The sequence below is a fragment of the Sapajus apella genome, unplaced genomic scaffold, assembly GCF_009761245.1.
Source record: "Sapajus apella isolate SASKATOON/1434 unplaced genomic scaffold, GSC_monkey_1.0 scaffold10, whole genome shotgun sequence".
NCBI classification, from domain to species: domain Eukaryota; kingdom Metazoa; phylum Chordata; class Mammalia; order Primates; family Cebidae; genus Sapajus; species Sapajus apella.
In genome coordinates, this window is record NW_022436950.1 from 24,693,744 (window position 1) to 24,715,502 (window position 21,759).

General features: G+C 38.5%; 1 protein-coding gene across 3 annotated transcripts in view; it reads left to right on the forward strand.

The window, feature by feature from the left end:
• Positions 1-1,377: 1,377 nt before the first annotated feature.
• Positions 1,378-21,759, forward strand: part of BARD1 (BRCA1 associated RING domain 1) — an 87,508-nt gene continuing 67,126 nt past the window's right edge. The window contains exons 1-3 of one of the 3 annotated variants that reach the window (XM_032278312.1): positions 1,378-1,676; positions 12,434-12,490; positions 17,219-17,367. In XM_032278312.1, coding sequence (XP_032134203.1) covers positions 1,519-1,676; positions 12,434-12,490; positions 17,219-17,367 — 364 coding nt within the window. In that variant the 5' untranslated portion in view covers positions 1,378-1,518. The other 2 variants (XM_032278310.1, XM_032278311.1) reach the window with 2 other exon arrangements.

Consider the following 21,759-nt stretch of genomic DNA (forward strand, 5'->3'; position numbering starts at 1 on the left):
ACTACACACACAGGTGATATGATGCACCTGAGAAAACCTAGTCTTGGAACTAGGAAAACCTTTAAGGAGTGATACTTGAGCTGCAATCTGAAGGATGAGGAATGGGGAAGAGTACAATTTCAGGTTCCAAAGGGAATCTGCGCAAAAGCTACGAGGCAGCAAGGTGCAGGGGCTTTTAATGACCTGAGGGAACGCCCTGTGGGGTTGGGAACATGAGGGCCAGAGGAGGTTTTGACAAGAGGCTAGTCAAAGAGCAGCGGAAAACGTTAAAGAGTTTTAAGAAAGGGACGTGCTAACATGAGTTTTGTGTTTGGAAATGTTTTAGGCGGCTACACCGTGGTCTCGGGACTGGCTGGGACCTGGGTAGACACTTGGATACCAGCTAGAAAGCTACGGCAGGAAACCAGGTGAGCATGAGGCAACTGGGGATGTTGTGGAGCAGAAACGGAGACGAATGGGTGCATTCGAGACAAGTTAGGGGGAAAAATGCAAGGACTTGGAAATTAACTCTGCGGAAGGCAGGGAGGCGTGACGGGTTGCTCTGCAGGTCTTACCTGTAAAATACGGTGACCAGTGAAAGATCTGTAGGAAGAAGGTTGGCACACGCTAACAAAAAAACATTTTTTCCCAATTTTATACAAGTCATATTTTAAAAGTAAACCAGATCTTTTCAGACATGCCTTTGGGCTATTTTAAACTAGTTAGAATAAGATACAAACTTTCCTTATTTTTACTCAGCTACTATATACGCCGCAGCTGGGGTGAGAGGGAGGAAAAGGTTGCTCTCCTAGGAATAAAGAGAGTGGTACCTTCAGTATCCCGGGCAAAGCTTTTCCAAGTTCAACAGTAATGAAAAGAGTGCTTTTTATAGATAACACTCAACTAAAAGTTTCTGCGTTTGTGGTTACTCCAACGGTTAAGTTCGGATGAGTCCTTGGAGTCGTAGCCCCCAGGAAACGGCGACTGGCTTTCCACCTGGACTTCACGGTTTCAGGCGGCCCAGAGCGGCTTCAGGGCCCGCCCGCTCTCCAGCCAACTTCTGGCTCCCGACTGCGGCCCCGCCCCTTCGGTCCGGCGGCGCGCGCTCTAGGCCCCGCCCCTGGGCCCTAAGCGTCCGGACTGCAGTTTCAGCCGTCCTGTCCCGCCCCCAGGCACCTAGGCCCCGCCCCCTCCGTCCCTCGGCGAGTTCTCGCGGCTCCGCCTCTAGGCCCCGCGCACCAGGACTTTGGCAAGTTTCAGCCGTCCGGCCCCGCCCCCTCGGTCCCACGGATCTCGCGGCCCCGCCCCTGGGTCCCGCGCGCCGGGACTTTGGCAAGTTTCAGCCTCCAGCCCCACCCTTAGACCCCGCCCACTCAGCCAGCGGGTGGCTCTTGCGGCCCCGCCCCCCTGCCGGCCCGCCGTCAGAGAGGCGGGAAGAGCTCGGCCGGGGTTGAGTCGCTGGCCTGCAGCTTCCCTGTGGTTTCCCGAGACCTCCTTGCCTCCGGCTCCCCGAGGAGCCTTTCACGCGAAGGCGCGGCGATGCCGGAGAACTGGAAGTCGAGGAACCGGCAGCCGACGGTCCGCTCCGGGAACGAGCCTTGCTCTGCGCCCGCCATGGATCCGGCCGGTGGCGGGGCGTGGGCCCACAGTCGAGCCGCGCTCCACCGCCTGGAGAAGCTGCTGCGTTGCTCGCGTTGGTAAAGATCGAGTCTCAGGGGGGTGGCCGCGTGGGCACCGGTCGCCCAGTCATGGGGGCGGGGGAATCTTTTCAAATCTTGTTTCCTCTTTCCGTTCCCGCGCTGCAGTCGGGTCGGCGTTCAGTTAGCATCTGCCCAGGGATCTAGTGTTACCAACTTTTGCCTCTCATTCACTTTCTTTTGGGGCGACTTCCCAGCCTCCCCTTGCCCTAAATGCAACTGCAACGATAGTTTTTGAATTTCAGCGGGCTGACGAACCGTCTGGAGGTGTGGCTAACCAATAGTCATCCTGGCCCCGCCTCCAGAGTTTGAATCTAGGGCTGGAGTGGCGGTAAGGCTTCTGATTACCCAGCTGCTTTCCAGGAGCTATGGCGCATTAGGCTTCCAGGCCGACCCGGAGACCCTCTAAATTAGAAGCAGCTGCAGCTCTAAGTTAAACTGGCCTTTTCGATATTTTCTCCGTGCCAGCTTTTTCTGGTGGGTTAGGATGGAGGATCGGGAACCCACCTTAGGTATAACTTGGAAATGGCAGGAAATTTCTCGTTTCCTTAGTTTGCTGGAAAGGCTGTATTTCTGGTGTCGCAGCTTTTAGTGATGCTGTTTATACTGTTTTCCTTCATGTTGTCATACTATGGGAGTCCTCTCAGTACTCAAAGGCTTTGTTTTACTTTTCATTTCTTCTAAAAAGCATTTTTATTGAGCACTTCGTACAGCTAAGTGTTTCTGTATGAAGATCACTGGCAGGTTTTTTGTTGTTTGTAAGAGTCACAAGCATATTTCTTTTTTGGACATTTTTTTTTTCCCTTTGATTTCTAACTTGCAGACCTTAAGTTACTTAGTTGCACAAAGTATAAGCAACACAACTTTTTCTTTAAAAACGAAAAGGACTTAACTGTCAAGAGTTTTGCATTTATATTTTACGAAGACTTTTAATGTCTGTGACAAAATGACATTGCACTTGTTAGAAAAGTGACACTTTTGCTAGAGTGAGTACATGAAGACATTGAGTTGTATGTTTTCCTGTAGCACATGGGTCGTCTGAGAATAGGAAATTTAAAACTGGCACTGCTAGTTGCAATAACAGAAGCATTACAGTTCACACCTTAATAGTCCAACGGAAGTTAGACATTCCGTTGGCACATATCTGTATGGAAGCATAGGGCTTCACTTATACTGTAGAGTCAGAATACCAGAGTTCAGGTTCTAGCTTTGACACTATTGAATAGGCCAAGTTATTCATCTCGCTGAGCCTCATTTCCCACATATGAGTAATACTAAAGATTAGCTCATTCTCTTGTGAGGATTTATTAATAATGATAAATTTATTGAGCACCCGTGTTGGGCATTTGTTAGTGAACAAAGCAGACAATAAATCCCAGCTGTTAGGGAGCTTACATGGAAGAAACTAAGCGAAATTTTATATGTATGTGAAGTGTGGAGTTTGGTGGTTGTGATAGAATAAATCATAAATAAGTAGGTGTCTTAATCTAAAAGAACGTGGTGCTTGCTTGCTACATGTTTTGGGAGAGACAAAATAGGTAATATATATGAGTAATCTATATGTTGTCCTTTTTATCCCTTACTAAATATTTTTCCGGTTTCTAACTGCAGTGGACAGTAAGAACCAAAGGAATGTACGTAGACATCAGTAACTAGGCCCAGACTTTTAACATGGCTCACACATTTCACTGGAGAACGCTGTTGAATGCCATTGCACTCCTTTGATTTTTTTTTAAATTACTTTGTATCTGAACCTCTGGTTGAACTAAATCTTAACTCTTTTAGAATGCATGTTTTCACATAGGGGCCTGCAGATTTTTTCAGTAAAGGGTTGGATGATATTTTACACTATGCTGCCCACAAAGAGTTTTTGTTCTTGTTATTTTACTTCTCTTAAAATTTATGTAAAAACCATTCTTTCCTAAAGGGCTATACAAAAACAGGCTGCTGCCTTGCCCACAGGTGATAGTTGCTAAACTGTTGATAAAATATTAATAAACTTAATGTCTTAAGTTTAAAAATCCTTTTTGATATACAATTTTATATCACATGTGCTGCTTTTTTTTTTTTTTTTTTTTTTTTTGGAGACAATGTCTCACTCTGTCACCCAGGCTGTAGTGCAGTGGTACAATTTCAGCTCACTGCAACCTCCGCCCCAGGTTCAAGCAATTCTCTTGCCTCAGCCTCTAGAGTAGCTGGGACTAGAGGTGCGTGCCACCATGCCTAGCTAATTTTTGTAATTTTACTAGAGTTGGGGGTTTCACCATGTTGGCCAGGCTGGCCTCGAACTCCTGACCTCAAGTTTTCAGCCCACTTGGGCCTCACAAAGTGCTGGGATTACAGATGTGAGCCACCATGCCTGGCCTTTACATGGCTTTAATATTTTGCTTTCCTCTCTTAATGTCTCTGCAACTTTGGCACTATCTATAGTGAAAGAGCATGGCCAGCTGCACGTTACCCAAGGTGGGAAAACATTCTTCCTACCTCTGCCTTTGCCCTGGTAGCCCCCTGGCATTTCTGGCAAGGAGCAACTCAGAATGGTCTGCTTCTTACGTTTGCTACCCTCCATTCAAAGCCGTGTCTTACTATTTGAAGTTGTATCAGTATGTCCTTTTACAGAGTTTCAGAGTTGAACCCAGTGGGCTAGTGATTACCCAGATTACCCTCACATTCAGCTTGCAGCTGTCATCTGTCTTGTGTTGCACATGAATCTATTTTGCAGCATGCATTACTTTCTGGTGAGGGTGAATTGTGAATTGGCTACGAAACGGGGCATCCTTTCTTGACCTTTAACGTGAATGTGGCTTCAAGGTGAAGCTGATGAAAGTGTTCAGGAGGCCAGATGTGACATTTGTGTTAGGACCAAGCCTCACAACCAGACTTAAGCTATTTAAGGATTTGGAAAAATGAGACAGGAAGACCATATCCTTTGAGAGGCTGGCAGAAAGCGCAGGAATAATGTGTTCCTAAAGGAAGCAGGAAATGATAGGAGCTACAGTGTAGAAGCCCCAGGTGTCATATGACATTGTGAATTAATTAGGTACCTCTTGGCATATTTTTGAGGATGAGAGTGGGATTAGACATCTATGACAATTGTAACTTGATCCATTTTAATCAACTTTTAATGAAAAGTTAGAAACTAATCTTAACCTTTATGATAGGTGATTTTATTTTTCTGAATTAACTTCTTGTTTAGGAGGTGATTAAGTTTAATTTTGTATTCTCCCATACTTTGGAGGCAGCATAGTGTAGATGTTAAGAGCATGAAATTTGGAGTCACATTCCCTGGCTTGAAATTCTGGCTTATTTTATCTTTTTATGCTTCCTTGTCTTCATCTACAAAAAAATGAGTTGATATTCATAAGATACCTGAAGCAGTATTTGTTATGTAGTGAATACTACATGAATAAAATTGGTAAAATAAAGGATAAGTTTTCTGAATCCAGGTTTAGCTTTTGCCTTTCTTCGTGAGTTTTGACTGTTCAGAGGCATTCTCACAGGGCAGTGATCCCCAAACGCAATGATTGTTCTCTGGCTCTAGTTATTTATTAGAATAACGAGAAATCACTGAGACACTGTGTAAGGGGTTATAAGGTGATACATGTTCTACTTCTACCTTTAAGGAGTGTATGCTTAATTGTAAGGGATAAAATATACACACAGTTCAGGTAAATTGTCATGCAAGTTGACGTGGTGCTGATGATAAGAGTACTTGGGTGGTGCCAGTAGAAGGAAGCTTCATGGGGTTTTGAATTGAGATGTGAATAGATTTTTTAAATGGAGCCAGGTGTGGGGTAGTAGGTGTTTATTAGCAAATAACAGTATTCTAAAAATAATTGTAGGATAAAGGGGGGCTGGGTCAGGTGGGTAGAGTTAAGACAGGGTCAAATCAGGGATTAGTAGCCTAACATCAAAATACTCAATTGGTTTATGTAGTTAACTTCCTAGAGAGAGCAATTTGTGTAGCTTTCCTGGGACTCTAGTTCCTCATCTAAGATGAGGAACATGGGCTCACTGGTTTGTAAAGCTCCCTCCAGTTTGCAGATTTCATAATTATTTGTATCCACTGAAGTTTAACATACATACAGAAAAGGCGCAAATCATTGGTGTTCAGCTTACATCGTATCCTCCAAATTGGAATTTATTTGTGAGATTTATTTATGGAGCATTTTAATTGATGCCTGGCTCCTTCAATTATGCTAAACATTTAGTAAAGTTTCACATTTGTAGCCACAGTGCCAGACACATAGTTTCTTCGTGTTTGTTAAATTAATGTATGAAAGAACTTAGGTTAAGGTAGGATCACATTTGAAGGGCCTTTGCAAGTGGTAATACCGGAAAGACCTAGTTAATTTACATGAATCACTAAGAATCCCCTATAGGTTCCATGTCATTATCCATATACTTTACTTGTTAAACACTTTATTCCTCTAAAGATAAACACAAGAAAAATTGTTTAATTGACTTGGTGAGCCTGCACATTTTGATGTTCAATATGTTGGTCCACAAGTTAAAAATACCTTGAGGATTCTTTCAAATGTAAGAGCATTGTGGGAGCTGTCTTGCCTAAAATTAAGTACCTGTGATATCTTATGGAAACATAGAAGAGCCATTCTGTTAAGAAATAGATCTGCCTCATTATTATAATCTCAGATGAATTTACTTTCCTTTTTTTCTTTTCAAAGAAAATTTTATATCAATAGGAACTTCTTTTAAAAAAATTGTTCTCAGTACTTAGTTCTTCCCTAAGTTATCCTCTGACAACACTGATCTTTCTAAATCAACTACATGTAAATTTACAGAAGTATGTAGATTGGGAAAGAGGAGAGCAGCTGAATTTTCAAGGAACAGAAATCCTGTTACCATGCAAATATCTTTTCTTATTTGTGTGGATTTTTTCTATGTAATATCTATGTATATCAAACAGAAAATAGGGTAAGGATAAAATAGAATTGTTAATACAAATGCATTTTTATATATAGGCTTCCATTTGGTTCATTCACTAAGAACTTATTGAAATCCTGCAGTTCACATAGCACCATGCTAGGTAGGTAATGGTGGGTTGGGGAGCTCAGTAAAAATGAAAGTCAAGATCTCTTGTCTATAGAGCTGCAATCTAGTTGGAACCAAGAAAAACAGAAAATCAGGAAGTTAAAATACAGCTGCTCCTGGACTTACGATGGGGTCACATCTGGATCAACTCATTGTAAGTTAAAAATAATGTATGTCGAAAATACGCTTAATATACCTAACCTACCAAACATCAAGCATAGCCTAGCCTATGTTACACATGCTTAGAACACTAATATTAGCACAGTTGGGCTAAATCATCTAACACAAAGCCTGTTTTATACTAAAGTGTTTAATATCTCATGTAAATTATTGAATACTATACAGAAAGTGAAAAACAGAATGGCTTCCTGCTGTGGCTCAGCATTGTACTGCATGTTGCTAGCCTGGGAAAAGATCAAAGTTCGAAGTGTGATTTCTATTGAATGTATATTACTTTTGCAGGATAATACAATTGAAAAATTATAAGTCAAATCATTGTAAGTCAGGGATCATCTGTACAAAATATTTCATTTTCAAGCCAGGGCAACATGGCAAAACCCCACCTCTATAAAAAATTAGGCAGTTGTGGTGCTGTGCACCTGTAGTCTCACCTATGTGGGAGGCTGAGGTGTGAGGATTGCTTCGGCTCAGGAATTCATAGCTCAGTAAGCTGTGATTGTGCTATTCACTCCAGCCTGGGTGACAGAGTGAGATCTTGTCTCAAAACACAAAAACAATCCTCCCCTCTACCCCGCCAAATATTTGGTTTTCGACATTGAATCCTAGATCCCCAACTAGATCCTGTCTCTCGGTAACTTCTGAGCATGTTGCACATCTCTTAAATCATATTAATTTGGTTTATGTACTTAATTGACCAGATTATAAGTCCCTTAGAAAAGAGTGGAACACGGTCAGCTTTGTTCTTTGGATGTTACATGGCATGGATTTTGCAGAAGTGATGGCGTAGAGACTAAAATCCAAGAATTCCTATGCTAACTGGTTTAGTATCATGTTTATTATATCATCCTGAACAGTGTTTGGATAATGTCTTGGCTTGAGTAGTTGTTGGGGAGAAGGGACTGTATTCGAGGCTGGGGAGCATGACCTGCGTGAAGTCACGGGGCTGGAGTTGGACATAGGCAATTTTAGCTGCAACAGATACTGGCCTGACCATAGCAGAGTTTTTGTTGAGGAGCAATGAAAGAAAAGGTGGTGTGGCTTAGGTGTTACAGATTGTGAAGAACTTTTCAATATTAATTTTGTTTTTAAATGGTAGTGTGTGAAAAGAAAATCATACAGTATATGGCCATTCAATATTTGTTAAATGAACGACAGGAAAGTGTGACTTCTCTTCTTCAGTAAATCATAATTAATGTCTTTTGTATCCTTTAAGAGGTTGCATGTTCATGAATGCATTGTACTGCCTCAGATGAGCAGATACTAAACATCATGTAGTTGTTGCATGATTCATTTAACCATTTCCTTACTGGTAAAAATTGAGGTTGTTTATGGTCTTTTGCTGTAACAAGCAGTGCTGGAGTGATATTGATGCCACGTGCTTTTACATTTAATGTCTTTAAATAAAGTTGTTGACAGAGTCCATAGGACAGCCTATTAATGAAAACATTCTTTACTTCATCCTTTGTCACCCCCAAATTCTATGCTCCAGAAACATCTTTTGTCCTTTTTTTTTTTTTTAGTTTTACAAGCAGGTACCTCTACATTTCCAAATATGTTTATATTGCTATTTCTTGTGCCATTTTTTCCCCCATTTTAGACATTATTGACTTCCTAACTACTCTCAAAAATGAATTTTCTTATTACTGTTAACTTTGACACTGGAAGTTAAGTGGATATAGAATTAGAAGTATAAAATAATTTTCAATAATTATTTTGAAGGCCTCATTTCACAGTTCTGTAGCATTTCATATTATCCTTGAGAAGTCTTATGCTATCCTGATTCCTTTTTAAAAATATATATATGACATTTAATTTTATTTTTTAATCTGGATGCTTTTAGAATCTTGTCTAGATGGCTTTGATGTTTGAAAGTTTCATTTTTGCAAGTATCTAGTTGTGCTGAAGGCTAAATTTCTGGCAGTGGAATAGCGAACTTAAAGTTGGATGCATTTACATTCTTGACAGGTATCTCCTAGTTGTAATAAGTTAAAAAAAAAATTCTAAAGATAATGTGTTCTTGCTATGTTGTCCAGGCTGGAGTGCAGTGGCTCTTCACAGGCATGATCACGACACGCTACAGCCTTGAACTCCTGGGCTCAAGTGATCCTCCTGCCTTGGCCTCTTAAGTAACTGGGATTGCAGACCTGTGCTACTGCACTTGATTTTTTTTTTATTCTGGTATATCTTCTCAGCTAAGCACTAGCCATCCTCACAAAATCTAACTTTGGCACAGATCAGTTCAGTTCACCTTTTGAGCTCTTCCATTGAAATTCTTTTGAATTTGGCACTCCCCTCTCTCTCAGCCTGGCTCTCACACTTCCTTCCTTGTTCCCTCCCCAATACACACAAGTGCACATACTTCTCATTCACATTTCCAGTGTCTTTCCTTATCTATTAACAGCAACACAAATATATATTCTAGCTCGCTAATTAGAATAATTAGTACAACTGATGAGTTATCCCCAAATATTAAATCATTGCTAAAACATGATAGCATCTTATTGCTAAAATGACGAGTAAGAGCTATAGGTAAAGAGTTCAGTAGGAAGAAAATTTAAGGTTGAGAAACAGAATCAAGGGATAGAGTCAAGCCCAGAGAAAGGCAGAAGGCTATGGACTATGTCCTGGGGGATATGCCTACATCGAGTGGTAGGAAAAGCAGCTAAGGAAATGCTGAAATAAGCAGATAAATGTGCAGAAAAATATTAAAATTCAGTGGAAAGAAAGGTTTTGGGAAAGAAGATGAGATTAATGCTGTTTCCCTGAGTGGTCAGGGAGAAGGGAAGCAAAAATGCTTTGGAGAACAGTTTTGGCAGAGTGGAGGGGGTTAAAGTGAGGAAGGTGAGGTGATGGAAGTAGCTGGTTTAGAGCACTCGGTTCAAGAACTTTTATCTGGTCAAGAAAGGGAAGAGCTGGAGCAGAAGGTAGAATGGGAGGTATGATCAAAAGCAAGCATTTTTTCTGCATTGAAGGAGAGCTTACCTGTATTTGTGTAGATGCAAATGGGAGAAGGCAACTCTATGAATATCCAGTACTTTGGGAGACAGAAAAGATATGAGAACTCGAGATAGAGCAGCACATTTTACGAAGAGTGATTAAAGGAGATCGAATTTTCCTCTGAGACTCTAGGAAGGGTAAGATTTCTGATGAAGAGATAAAATGGTGGTAAAAAACTCACACTAAGCTTCAGTAAGGTTAATGAGATAAGGAAGCATAGAGATTGTTTTGAATAGCCATTTATTCATTTGTTTGTTTACTTACAGAATATCAAATATGTCTGTTCGCTAGAGATACAAAGATGAAGAAGCTACCAAATATATTTTATGCCTATTTTATTTTATTTTATTGAGACAGAGTCTGGCTCTGTCACCGATGCTAAAGTGCAGTGGTGTAATCTCGGCTCATCTCAATCTCTGCCTCCCGGGTTTGAGTAATTCTTGTGCCTCAGCCTCCCAAGTTGCTGGGATTACAGGCGCGCACTACCACACCTGGCTTATTTCTGTATTTTAAAAAATTTATTTATTTATTTTTGAGACAGGGTCTCGCTCTGTCACCAGGCTGGAGTGCAGTGGCACAGTCTTGGCTGACTGCAGCCTTCATCTCCCAGGTTCATGTGATTCTTGTGCCTCAACCTCACAAGTTGCTGGGATTACAGGTGTGTACCACCACACCTGGCTAATTTTTGTATTTTTAATAGAGACAGGGTTTCACCATGTTGCCCAGGCTAATCTTGAGCTCTTGGCCTCAAGTGATCCTCTCACTGCAGCCTCCCAAAGTGCTGGGATTACAGACATGATCCGCAGTTCCCGGCTGCTACCAAATAAATTTGTAGACAGAAGCTTATACATCTTTATTTCTTTTTATAGTGGTTATTTACAGCCTGAGTGGGCAGGAAAGAAGTGGACTCTGGGACCTACCGAGCATTATAGATTGGCATCCGTGAGTGTCTAAGAGGTCAGCAGAATTAGATAGTGGTGAAAATGACTTGGAAATAGTTAACTGTGGCCTGGGCTGGATAGGGAATCCAAGGTGTTAGGAAACTGAATGGAATTCTTTGAAGGTAGCAAGCAACCTGAAGGTGAAGGTTTGGCCAGGGTGATGTAATAAAAGAGATAGAGAAAGGATATCGTGATAGGAGGAGGTAAAAGAACACCACTTTTGAGCTCTTAAAGACAGAGCTTGCCATGAAATATTCAGTACGCCTGATGGGGAAAAGGAGGTTAGGTTTGGTAGGTTAAATAACAAAAATTAGAGGCGCAGTATGAATGTTAAAAGAGATCATGTTAATTGCCAGAATCACAAATCGTATTTTTATCAGTATGTTGCACATACTGTGATACAATAATCAGACATGGTGAGTTTTTAAAAACTAATAGGTTTTATAATGTCAGTGAGCACCATTTTTAGTATCTTCAGAATAACATTGTGGGTGTGTACTCTGTTTATAGCAGTCTTTCCGAAAAGCTCAATTTCACTTGACTGTTCATATCCATTAAGATGTGCAGTGTGATACCTTAGATCTTTCAAGAAATGTGGAGAATTGTTTTTATTGATACATGGTATGTGTACAGAGGTAACTTGATAATAACAGTGTAAAGACTTAAAGCTTTTAGAGTTAATATAATAAACCACGCACAAAAAGTGCTCATCATTTAAAGGGATTTACTTCTCTGGGTACATTACATCCACTGAGGATAATGGCTTGGTGTGTATTTATTAGTATCATTACCTTCTTAGGATTAACAAATGTAGCAGGTATTTTGATGGGCAACATTAGGAATGTTTTGTTTATGTGTCTCTTTGCTCACTGCAGGGAACTTCATTCCATCTGCAGACACACTGCCAGCCTGATGATTTCAGTTTGCATTTGCTTAAAGAACAATAAACTTTCTGTGAACTGAAAAGAATGGCTGCATTTTTCACAATGTATCTGTGAAAAATAAATGGCTACTTTACAGTAGTAAGAAACACATTTTTTTTTTTTTTCTAATTGGAAACCATGGATTCTTATGGCAAAGAGACTAGATACTCTGGTTTGTCTGGGGCAGTCCTGGTTTATTCCTAGTGTCACAGTATCATGTTCAATTATCACTCCTCTTCGCTCTCAGAAGTTTTCTCATTTGGACAATATGTTATATGGTCATTCTACTTGTGGGTTACATTTTGAGGTATATGGTCTGTGACTCATACACCTTAGTAGTTGAAAGAAGAAGCCAGTAGTTGGTTTTGCCTTAAGAGGTTTAGAGATACTTGAACAAATTTGTTCCTTTCTCCAACTTTCTAGAAAATACATTTTAAAATATATTATAACTTGTACTGAGTTTGGTAGTTGCTATTTAAAATCAGCAGATATGTTATGGTATAATATTTAACCAGGGAGGAACAGCCTTTCAGATGAATACATTCTTAATACCTTCTGCTTTGAGAAAGTGAGAAATACAGTAGTGTTGGGCCTTGGATGAAATGATGGGTGGGTAATGTTCAACAATGACTTAAACCTTGATTGTTTTAATTTCTTCAAACAGCACTAACATTCTGAGAGAGCCTGTGTGCTTAGGAGGATGTGAGCACATCTTCTGTAGGTAAGTAATTATAGCTTGATGTATATAGGACAACTATATTTTTTACTAGATAACAATCAGGTAGTCTTGTTGATAATTATAGTACTTCATGTCTGTGTAACTTTCAAAGTCTGCAAAGTAACATACTGTACATTATCTTGGTATTTATAACTGTGTTTTAATTTACAAAGAAGAAAGAAAAACAGCTCCAAGAGGATGACTTGTCCAAAGTCACAAAGCTTAGTAGACAGCTTTGCCAAGTTTGAGGAAAAAAATTAATCTTTTGTATAATGTATGTTTTTAAATTTTCCAGCTAAGTTTTGAATCGACTCAAAGTTATGAAAGTATAGTTCTTATAGTTATTGCATTAGTTTCCTAAGGCTGCCATAGCAAAGAACCAAAAACTGGGTGGCTTAGAACAACAGAAATGTATTTTCTCTACAGTTCTGTAGGATAGGTGTCTAAAATTAAGATGATGGCAACGTTGGTTCCTTCTATGGGCTTCAAGGGAAAATCTGCTCCATGTCTTTCCCCTAGCAATCTTTGCTGTTCCTTGACTTTAAGATGCATCACTCTGGTCTTTGCTTTTGTGTATACCTGGCATTCTTCCTGGAGTGCATGCTTCTCTGTGCCACATTTCCCCTTTTTATAAGAATACCAGTTATATTTGATTAGGGCTCACCCTAATGATCTCATCTTAATTTGATCACCTAGAGTCCCTGTTTCCGAATTAGGTCATATTCACAGTTACTGAGGGGTGAAGACTCAAGCATCTTTTTGGGGGACACAATTCAATGCATAACAGTTATTGTGAAATTATATCCATGTGATGGCCGTGGCTTGTATGTCAGAAGACTAAACTTTTATCTCCTATTTCTTGTTCAGGAGAAATCAGTTGAGAGATTAAGTGTCTTAGTTTAATTGTTTAATTGCCTATGAGACAGGGTAAATATAGCCTCCTTTGAATTAATCTTTTAATTATTTCCAGTTATGATTATGTTACTATCTGGCATGAACAAACTGCATTCGGAAATTTGAGCATATATGAAAATAACCTTGTGTGTTACTTCATGGGCTAAGGTCGTCTGGGAGGCAGCTATGTTTTGGGTCCCAATTTTTGTTTCTGAAAAAATAGATCTGTTAGAGATATCCAGCTGGAGGATGGGATAGGAGATGATACCTGTTGCCTACCAGATACCTCTGTTTGGATGATGAAAGAAAAGGCATTTTAAAGTTGGTATGTTCAGAGCTGATTTCTTGATCATCCTCCTCTTCAGTCTTTTCCTGCCTAGGTAATCTTCATCACAGTAGAGGGTACCACTTATGGCTAAGTTGCTCATCCCACATCACTAAGTTCTGTCCATTCTGCCTCAAAATGTGTCTTGAATCTCGAATTTTTCTACCTGTTTTCTGAATTTGCTACAGTTTATTGTTTGTTCCAAGCCATCATTATACTACCTCTGCTCATCCTAATGTGATAGGTTCATAACTGGTCTTCCCTTTTTGGTGTCATCACCCCTTCCTCATTTTGTATATTCTCGACAGTGATCTTTGAAAAATCTCAATAATGTTCATATCATTACCCTGCTTAACTCTTTAGTGGCTTCCTAGTGCAATTAGAATAAAATCCAAATTCTGCCCTGTGGTCTGCAAAACGCTGTATGGGACCTAGACCCTGTCTGCCTCTCAGACCTCATTTACCTCTGCCTCTCACTGTTCCAGAACTTCTCCTTTTAGTTCATTAAATACACCAAACTTACTCCCGCCCGGGACTTTGTCACTTGCTATTTCTTCCACACGGAATGTACTTATGCCAGATTTCCATGAGGCTTACTTTTTATCAGTTATATTTCAGCTGAAATGTCACTGCCTCCAAAACGCCTCCCATGGATTTGCTTACGAAATGATACCCACTCCCTCTCTCCACTCTGTAGCAAGCAGATGTATTTTGTTTCAGCAGACGGACGACGGGTTTGCTTACTGTTTACAATAGGTCTGCTTACTGTGTATGATAGGTCAGTCACAAAGCTGCTAGAGCGTGATGAACTCCATGACATTTTTATGCAAAGCTGGTTTGTGTGTGTGGTCGGGTAGGGGATCCATACTTTTTAATCAAATTCTAAAAGGGATTCTAAAGGGCGCTGTGACTTAAAACAGCCAATAAAAGGTTAAGACATGAGAACATCTTAAAAGAGAAAATGATTATGTGTATATGACAGCATAGGAAAGAATTCATTCAGTGAAGTTTTGATGTATTTTGATTATATAATGCCAAAAATTATGCTAGTTGTTTTTATTCTTTGCAGATTTTGAGTTAAAATAAAACTGCTAGGCAATGAGGTTTTCAAATGATTTTGACACAGCTCAGTCCAACTGATACAAGTAGTTCGTCTACTCTCTAAGATACAGTTCGTTTAAGACATCAGGGTTGCTCAGATATTTTGGTCTCAGATCACTTCACACTCTTCAAAACTGAGAACCAAGAGCTTTTGTGTGTACATACGTGTGTGTGTGTATTTATCCTACAAAACTGAGACTTAAGAAAAAAGAATTCATTTAAAAATAATAAGCCCATTACATATAAACATAAATAACACTTTTTTAAGGAAAAAAATAACAATTTTACAAATCAAAGAAAAAAATAGAGTGGCACTGTTTTGCATTTTTGCAAATCTCTGTCTTGCTGAATAGAAAACAGCTACATTCTCAGCTTATGTATTCAGTCTACTGTGATAGGTTCTTTTGATTGAAGAAAATCTGGCCTTATACATATTTGTAGTTGGAGGAAGTATTTCAATAGCTTTTACTTTTTTTATTTTCTTTCATTTTTATAAGATTCAATTCAGGCAATTTTTTTGTTTTTCATTTTTTTTCTTTTTTTTTTCCAATAGCTTTTGAAGATAACTGTGGCTATTCCTTAATATTACACCAAAACTTGACAAGTGCTTTTTTTTTTGAAGACAAGAGTCTCTGTCACCCAGGCTAGAGTGCAGTGGTGCGATTGTGGCTCACTGTAGCCTCAACTTCCTAGGCTCAGGTGATCATCCCATTTCACTTACTGAGTAGCTGGGACTACAGGTGTGCCCCACCACACCTGGCTAATTTTTGTAGTGTTTTGTTTTTTGTTTTTTAATAGAGACAGGGTTTTGCCATGTTGCCCAGGTCTTGAACACCTGAGCTCAAGTGATCCTCCTGTCTTGGCCTCCCAAAGTGCTGAAATTACGGACATGAATCACCATGCCTGGCCAACAAGTGCTGTTTTCTTTGGGTTCATCACAATGTGGAGTCTCCAATTATATCAATAAATTTTTATACTCGGTTATGTGAAATTCCATTGGTTTATCTAGTACTTGGAATTTATCTTTTACTCAGCATGATTTTAGAACATCTCACATGGGTCATTTGGGAAATACTCGCTCATGGAGCTAAACAGATCTACTGAACAATGACATATTTTCAGAATTCTGAATTAATGTGTATAAAATAATTTGGGAATAGTTTATAAAATGTTACAGAATATGTAAGGTAATAGTCTGATCTGAGTACCAGTGCAGTGCAGGGCAAGTGACTTTAACTGGATCCCATTTTCTTCAAAAATGAGGTGGTGGTTCTTGATCAGTTGATTTCAGATTGTGTTTTACTAATAATTAAGTCTTGCACAAATGATTTAAATTGCCTGAGTAATCAGGTTTACATATTTTTTTTGTGTTCATATTCCAAGTTAGAGTTTTTAACTACTAGCAAACAAATGTATAGAAGATCCTTTGCTAAAGTTGACATTTATTGACCCCCATGACGTTTTTTGAGTCAGATGGTCACAAAACCTTCTGCCAGCTCTAGTATGGGTTACAGATTCATTTTACAACTTTTTTTGAGTTCCATTCTTTCAGGAATCATGCTAAAAGCCAAGGATATAAAAATTAGAAATGGCATAGGTTCCCCTCTGCCTGCAGAGGATTGGGTCTAGCAAGGAATGTCCTGTAGTGCTTGGGGAAGATGTGGCTTTTTCAACTGTTATGTTACTCAGTCTTGCTGGAACCCATCTGGTGGGGCCAATGAAGGAGTAAATTTATAGAATTCTTATTCTGAAATTCACAAATGGGCTTGTCGGGGGGGAGATTTTGATTCCTTCTTTTTACATGAGTACATACATGTTTTCATCAGATTTGCAAAAGGTTTGTAAACCCCAAAATGAGAAAAACCCTTCTAACTATGAAACTAATGCTTAGTTAACCCAGGTAATTGAGACTATAGGTTATAAAATTGTCTGAAAGAACCAAAGATCTTTTCTCAAAAGCTACTTTAAAGCCTTGAGATACTAGTCCAGAAACAAAACAAAAGGTCTTCCCCAGTCTCTGCAGTAGTTTTCGGTAATTATTTTTATGGAATGTTAAGATAGAATAAGTTAGGATGCATGGCTACTATACCTTAGATATTCTATCTTTCTGTTACATCTCTGTTATCTTTAGAAGCTACAGGTTTATTTGCAGGAAAAATTATACAGACTAATGTCAGGCTACATAAAGTCACTTCATAGCAGATTACATGAGCAATTCTAGATTTGATGTGTGTGTGTATTTTACTCTTTCAAACAGTATTTAACAAGTGTATTACAATTGACCTTTTAATACACTTGTTAGAATAACCTCTGCTCTATTTATTTCTGTTCAAACTGTTTAATTTTTGAAATTTAGATTCTGCCGAATGGGCTGATTTTTTTTTTTTTTTTTTTTTTTTAATTTTTTTAAGTAATTGTGTAAGCGACTGCATTGGAACTGAATGTCCAGTGTGTTACACCCCAGCCTGGATACAAGATGTGAAGATTAATAGACAACTGGACAGCATGATTCAACTTTGTAGTAAGCTTCGAAATTTGCTACATGACAATAAGCTCTCAGGTAAGAAGTATCCCCGCCTCTCTTAGTTAAAAACTGGTGAATTCATATTCGTCATGTAAAGTACGTAAAACATCTGTCTGGAATTCTGAATGATATATTTCAGATTTTAAAATGTGGAGTTTTTTTAACAAAATAGCCATGAGTATCTTTATGTTGTCCAAGCCAGACTTGAACTCCTACACTTAAGGGATTCTCCCACCTCAGCCTCCTGGGTACGTGCATGTGACACCACACTCAGTGGTTTTTTAGGAGATCATTTTGAGAAATGACAGAAACCATAGCGATAATTAAAGTCTAATCCCCTTATTTTATTGTTGAGAAATCGAAGTCCAGAGAGGTGAAATAACCTTGCCTACAGCCACATGTGTAGTTAGTACCAGAAGCTGGAGAAATAGAGCCCATTTCTGATTGTAAATCCAGGAACTTTTTTGCTGCTTTTACACTGCCTGCTTTTTACATTTATGATAACTTCCGTGGAATATATATGGCATAGTGATTTTGGCCTTAATAGCACTTAACTCACTTAAATACACTTTCCCAAGATAGAATACAATACTCTTCCAGGGATCACTTTTCTAGACTGAATTAATTAGATTAGCACATTTTGAAAGAGCAGAAATCTAATAATCATTTTCTTTTCTATTTAAGTGGGGGTTAACGTTTTTCAAATTGTCCTTAGACTCTGTGTATTAACTATATATCTTTCCGTTGTGCTTTCTGCTGAGAGCTAATTAACTGTGGAAAGAAAGTAAAATATTTTGTATCTTCATAATTGGATATTGGGATTGTCTTTTTATTGGCCAGATCATGCCATTTTAGTGTGTGTTTGTAGAAGAGCCTGTTCTTGACTGGCAGGATGCCATGGAAGATTGATAATGCTTATGTAAAATTGTTAGATTTCTGTTTTTAAATCTTTTGTTCTTAGAATTTTGCCATGATGTCTTACTGTCATCTACTAAAGATGAAGTTGAGTGTACAAAATAAAGAAACGTGGCAAAAACTTTGAGTCGTACCACAGGTCTGTGTTTTTAAGAATTAGAACTCACATCAGTCTATACCTATGAAAAATTTCCTGCAGCTACTTATCTGCATCATTGTATTTGACTCCATTCTTTAAGATAAAATGTGCTGTAGTGCAGAAGTTTTACTTACTTTCAGATGTAACTATACACACATTTTTAAAAGTTGCCCTGTTTTAAAAATGATATTGTAGTTGTAATACACAACTACAGTGTTTTAAGAACACACTGAAGAAAAAAATTGTCATTAGGTCATCTAAACTATTCTTATTCAGAGATAATACTGATAATTTTTTTTTTTCTAGTTAAAAGATTGGTATGTGATCTAGCTTTCTCTCCCCACATAGATACCATGGGTCAGTGCAGGGGTTCTTAATTAGGGGCCCACGCACTTTTGGCAGTGTTCAGAGTTGAAGTGGGTACAGGATCAGTGAGCCTCTTGAGTTAATTGTGCAGTATAGAAACTGTTCATGTTTGTGTGAAAGTGGCTTCTGTTAGATTCTTAGAAGTGTGCGATCTGTTAGGATTATTGGCTTTGCATTGAAATTTGGAGTGCTACTTTGGGATATGTGGCTATGATGATATTTTGATTTGGTTCTTCACCATTTGCTGTGAAGTAATGTATTCATTCATTTGCTAGAACTGCTGTAACAAAGTATCACAAACTGGATGGCTTAAATAACAGAAATTTATTGTCTCACAATTCCAGATACTCAAAGTCTGAGATCAAAGTATATGCAAGGTTGGTTCTCTGTTAAGGACTGTGAGAGGGAACCTGCTTCAGGCCAGTCTCCTTGGCTTGTAGATGACCATCTTTATGTTTACATGGTATTTTCCTTGTTTGTATCAAATTTCCTCCTTTAACAAGGACAGGAGTCATTGCATTAGGAGTCCACTGTATTCCAGTATAGCTTCATTTTAACTAGTTACATCTACACTGAACTTATTTCCAAATAAAGCCTCATTCTAAGTTACTGGGGGGTTAGGACCTCAACAAATGAATTTTGGTAGAGGAGGAACACAATTTATAACAAGTAATATAACATTTTTCATGGTGATAAACAGAGAGCAAGGTAACCCTTGATGGATTTACTGCTGTCAGTTCTGGCATACTATAGGGGCGCAAAGAAGAGTGAAATAGACTAAATAGAAATTTTACTCTGGCTAGTGATGTTTGAATCATTTATATTTTGAGGACTATGGAATATGAAATGCTTTCATATTTCATCATTAAAGATATTTAGAAAACTGAGTTTAGAACAAGTTTCTGAGGCCTTTTAGAATGTAGTCTTTCTCATCTACATAGAGTTGGAGATGGGAGAGATCATTCTACTGATTAATTTTCCAAAGGCCATTTTGTGTTTGTTTTCCTTATTATAATTAAGAATAATTACTTTAGTTCTTACCAGACTTAAGCACTGCTGCCTTCAACATGACTTACGTTAAACTGAGTTGAATTTCACTGTTTAGATAACACATATTCCAAAATTTAGAAACAAGAAGATCATCTTTAATTCCGTTATTCTGTAGGTAAGGAAACTGAGGACCTAGGCTACACAGGCAATTGTGTTGTAAATTTCTTATTTACTGTTTTTCTATTTTGCACAACCTTTTGGTTAGAAGTGTAGGTATTCATTATGTTTGTTGAATTGAGTTGGATAAAAATTGGCAATGCTAATTTATATCTTAGAGACTAAGCTTAATTAAAATGATTTATTTATTTTGAGACAGACAGTGTCTTGTTCTGTTGCCTAGGATGGAATGCAGTGGGGCCATCATGTCTCACTGCAGCCTTGAACTCCTGGGTTCAAGAGATCCTCCCACTTCAGCCCCCCAAGTAGCTAGGATGAGAGGGATGCACCACCACACCCAGCCAATTAATTTTTTTTTTTTTAAGAAGAGATAAGGTCTTGCTGTGTTGCCTAGGCTGGTCTTGAACTCCTGGCCTCAAATGATCCTCCCACCTCCGCTTCCCAAAGTGCTGGGATTATAGGTATAAGCCATTATGCCTGACCTAATTAAAATAATTTTAAAATACATTCTTAGAATTTGGTTTAAGTAATTCATTTTATAATGGTAACATCTATGCATTCATAGGCCTTCTTAAAAATGATAATGGTAATATCTTTCTTTGCTACTTTGATAGAAAATTATAATAAATTTAGAGTGTAAACATACTGAATTATAACATTCTGCCAGATCTCTTAAGTTCCATGGTGCAGAGGTTTTTCTACCTTAATATAAGTTGCATAGTCACCAAGTTTTCATCCCAAAGTCTTCCCAAAACAAACTAGCCTTGAAGGGCATTTCAGATTTTTTTTCTGGAACGTTTCCTTTGTTTCTTTGATAGTTTGTTCAGTGTGTTTTATGCAGTACCTTTGTGGTAGTTGATTACCTAGTAAGTACTTCTAGAACTAAAATGTTAGATGGCAAACTATATACCAGGAACTGATGGTTGGGGACAAATGACGGTCTTCTTTATAATGAGAAGACTGGAAAATGTTCTCATTAAGATAAGAGTATTAGATTAAGTGATTCCTAAGCTGTCCCTCCAAGATCGTATGATTCTGTTAAATGGTCATGTGTAAAAGATGATGAATTAAGTGGAATGGTGAACGTCTCTGCATTTTCTCTTTTAAAAACCCTGTAGTTCACAATTTATCTTTTAAATGAACCTTGTTACTTGGATTTACTATAATATATATAATTACTCTAATTAAGGTGGGCAATTAGGAAGAATTTGTCAAACCATGGACATAGTGTATGGTATGCTGGAGATAAAGAAGCCTGATTTATAGTAATACTTGCTAAAATGAGCTTCTAAATACTCGAACACGTTTTTCTCGGTTCAGTGTACTTTAAAAAGGAGATTGTCACATTTTGCTGACAACCATTTATGGATAATTTTACGTTATCCTTTATGACATAATCTTTTTACTAATGGAGTTAAACTTAAAGGTTTTCATTTTCTCTTGATCCCTGTCATATTAAATCAGACCTTGCAGGTGCCAGTCAGGTTCTATGAAACATGTTGGTGTTGGTAACATTAAAAAAAAAATACTTTGATTATGCTTTTATAGTGTTACAATTTCCCTTTCTGTTTCTGCTTTAGAGAGAGATGCTGGTCTTTCTGTAACGATTACATAGTGTTTCATATATGCATTGACTTCTTTGTAATAGATGAAGATGAATGTTTGAATAGCGGTGTTGCCATTGTTTTTTTTTTAAATAGAGCTAAATGCTTCCTAACTTACAAAATAATCATTCTTCAGTGAAGGCGTTAATGTTGCACAGATGGTAGCAAAGGACTTTCCTTTGATTTTTAATAAGGGACTGGTTCATTGAAGAGATTTCTCAACTTCTGTTATGAAAC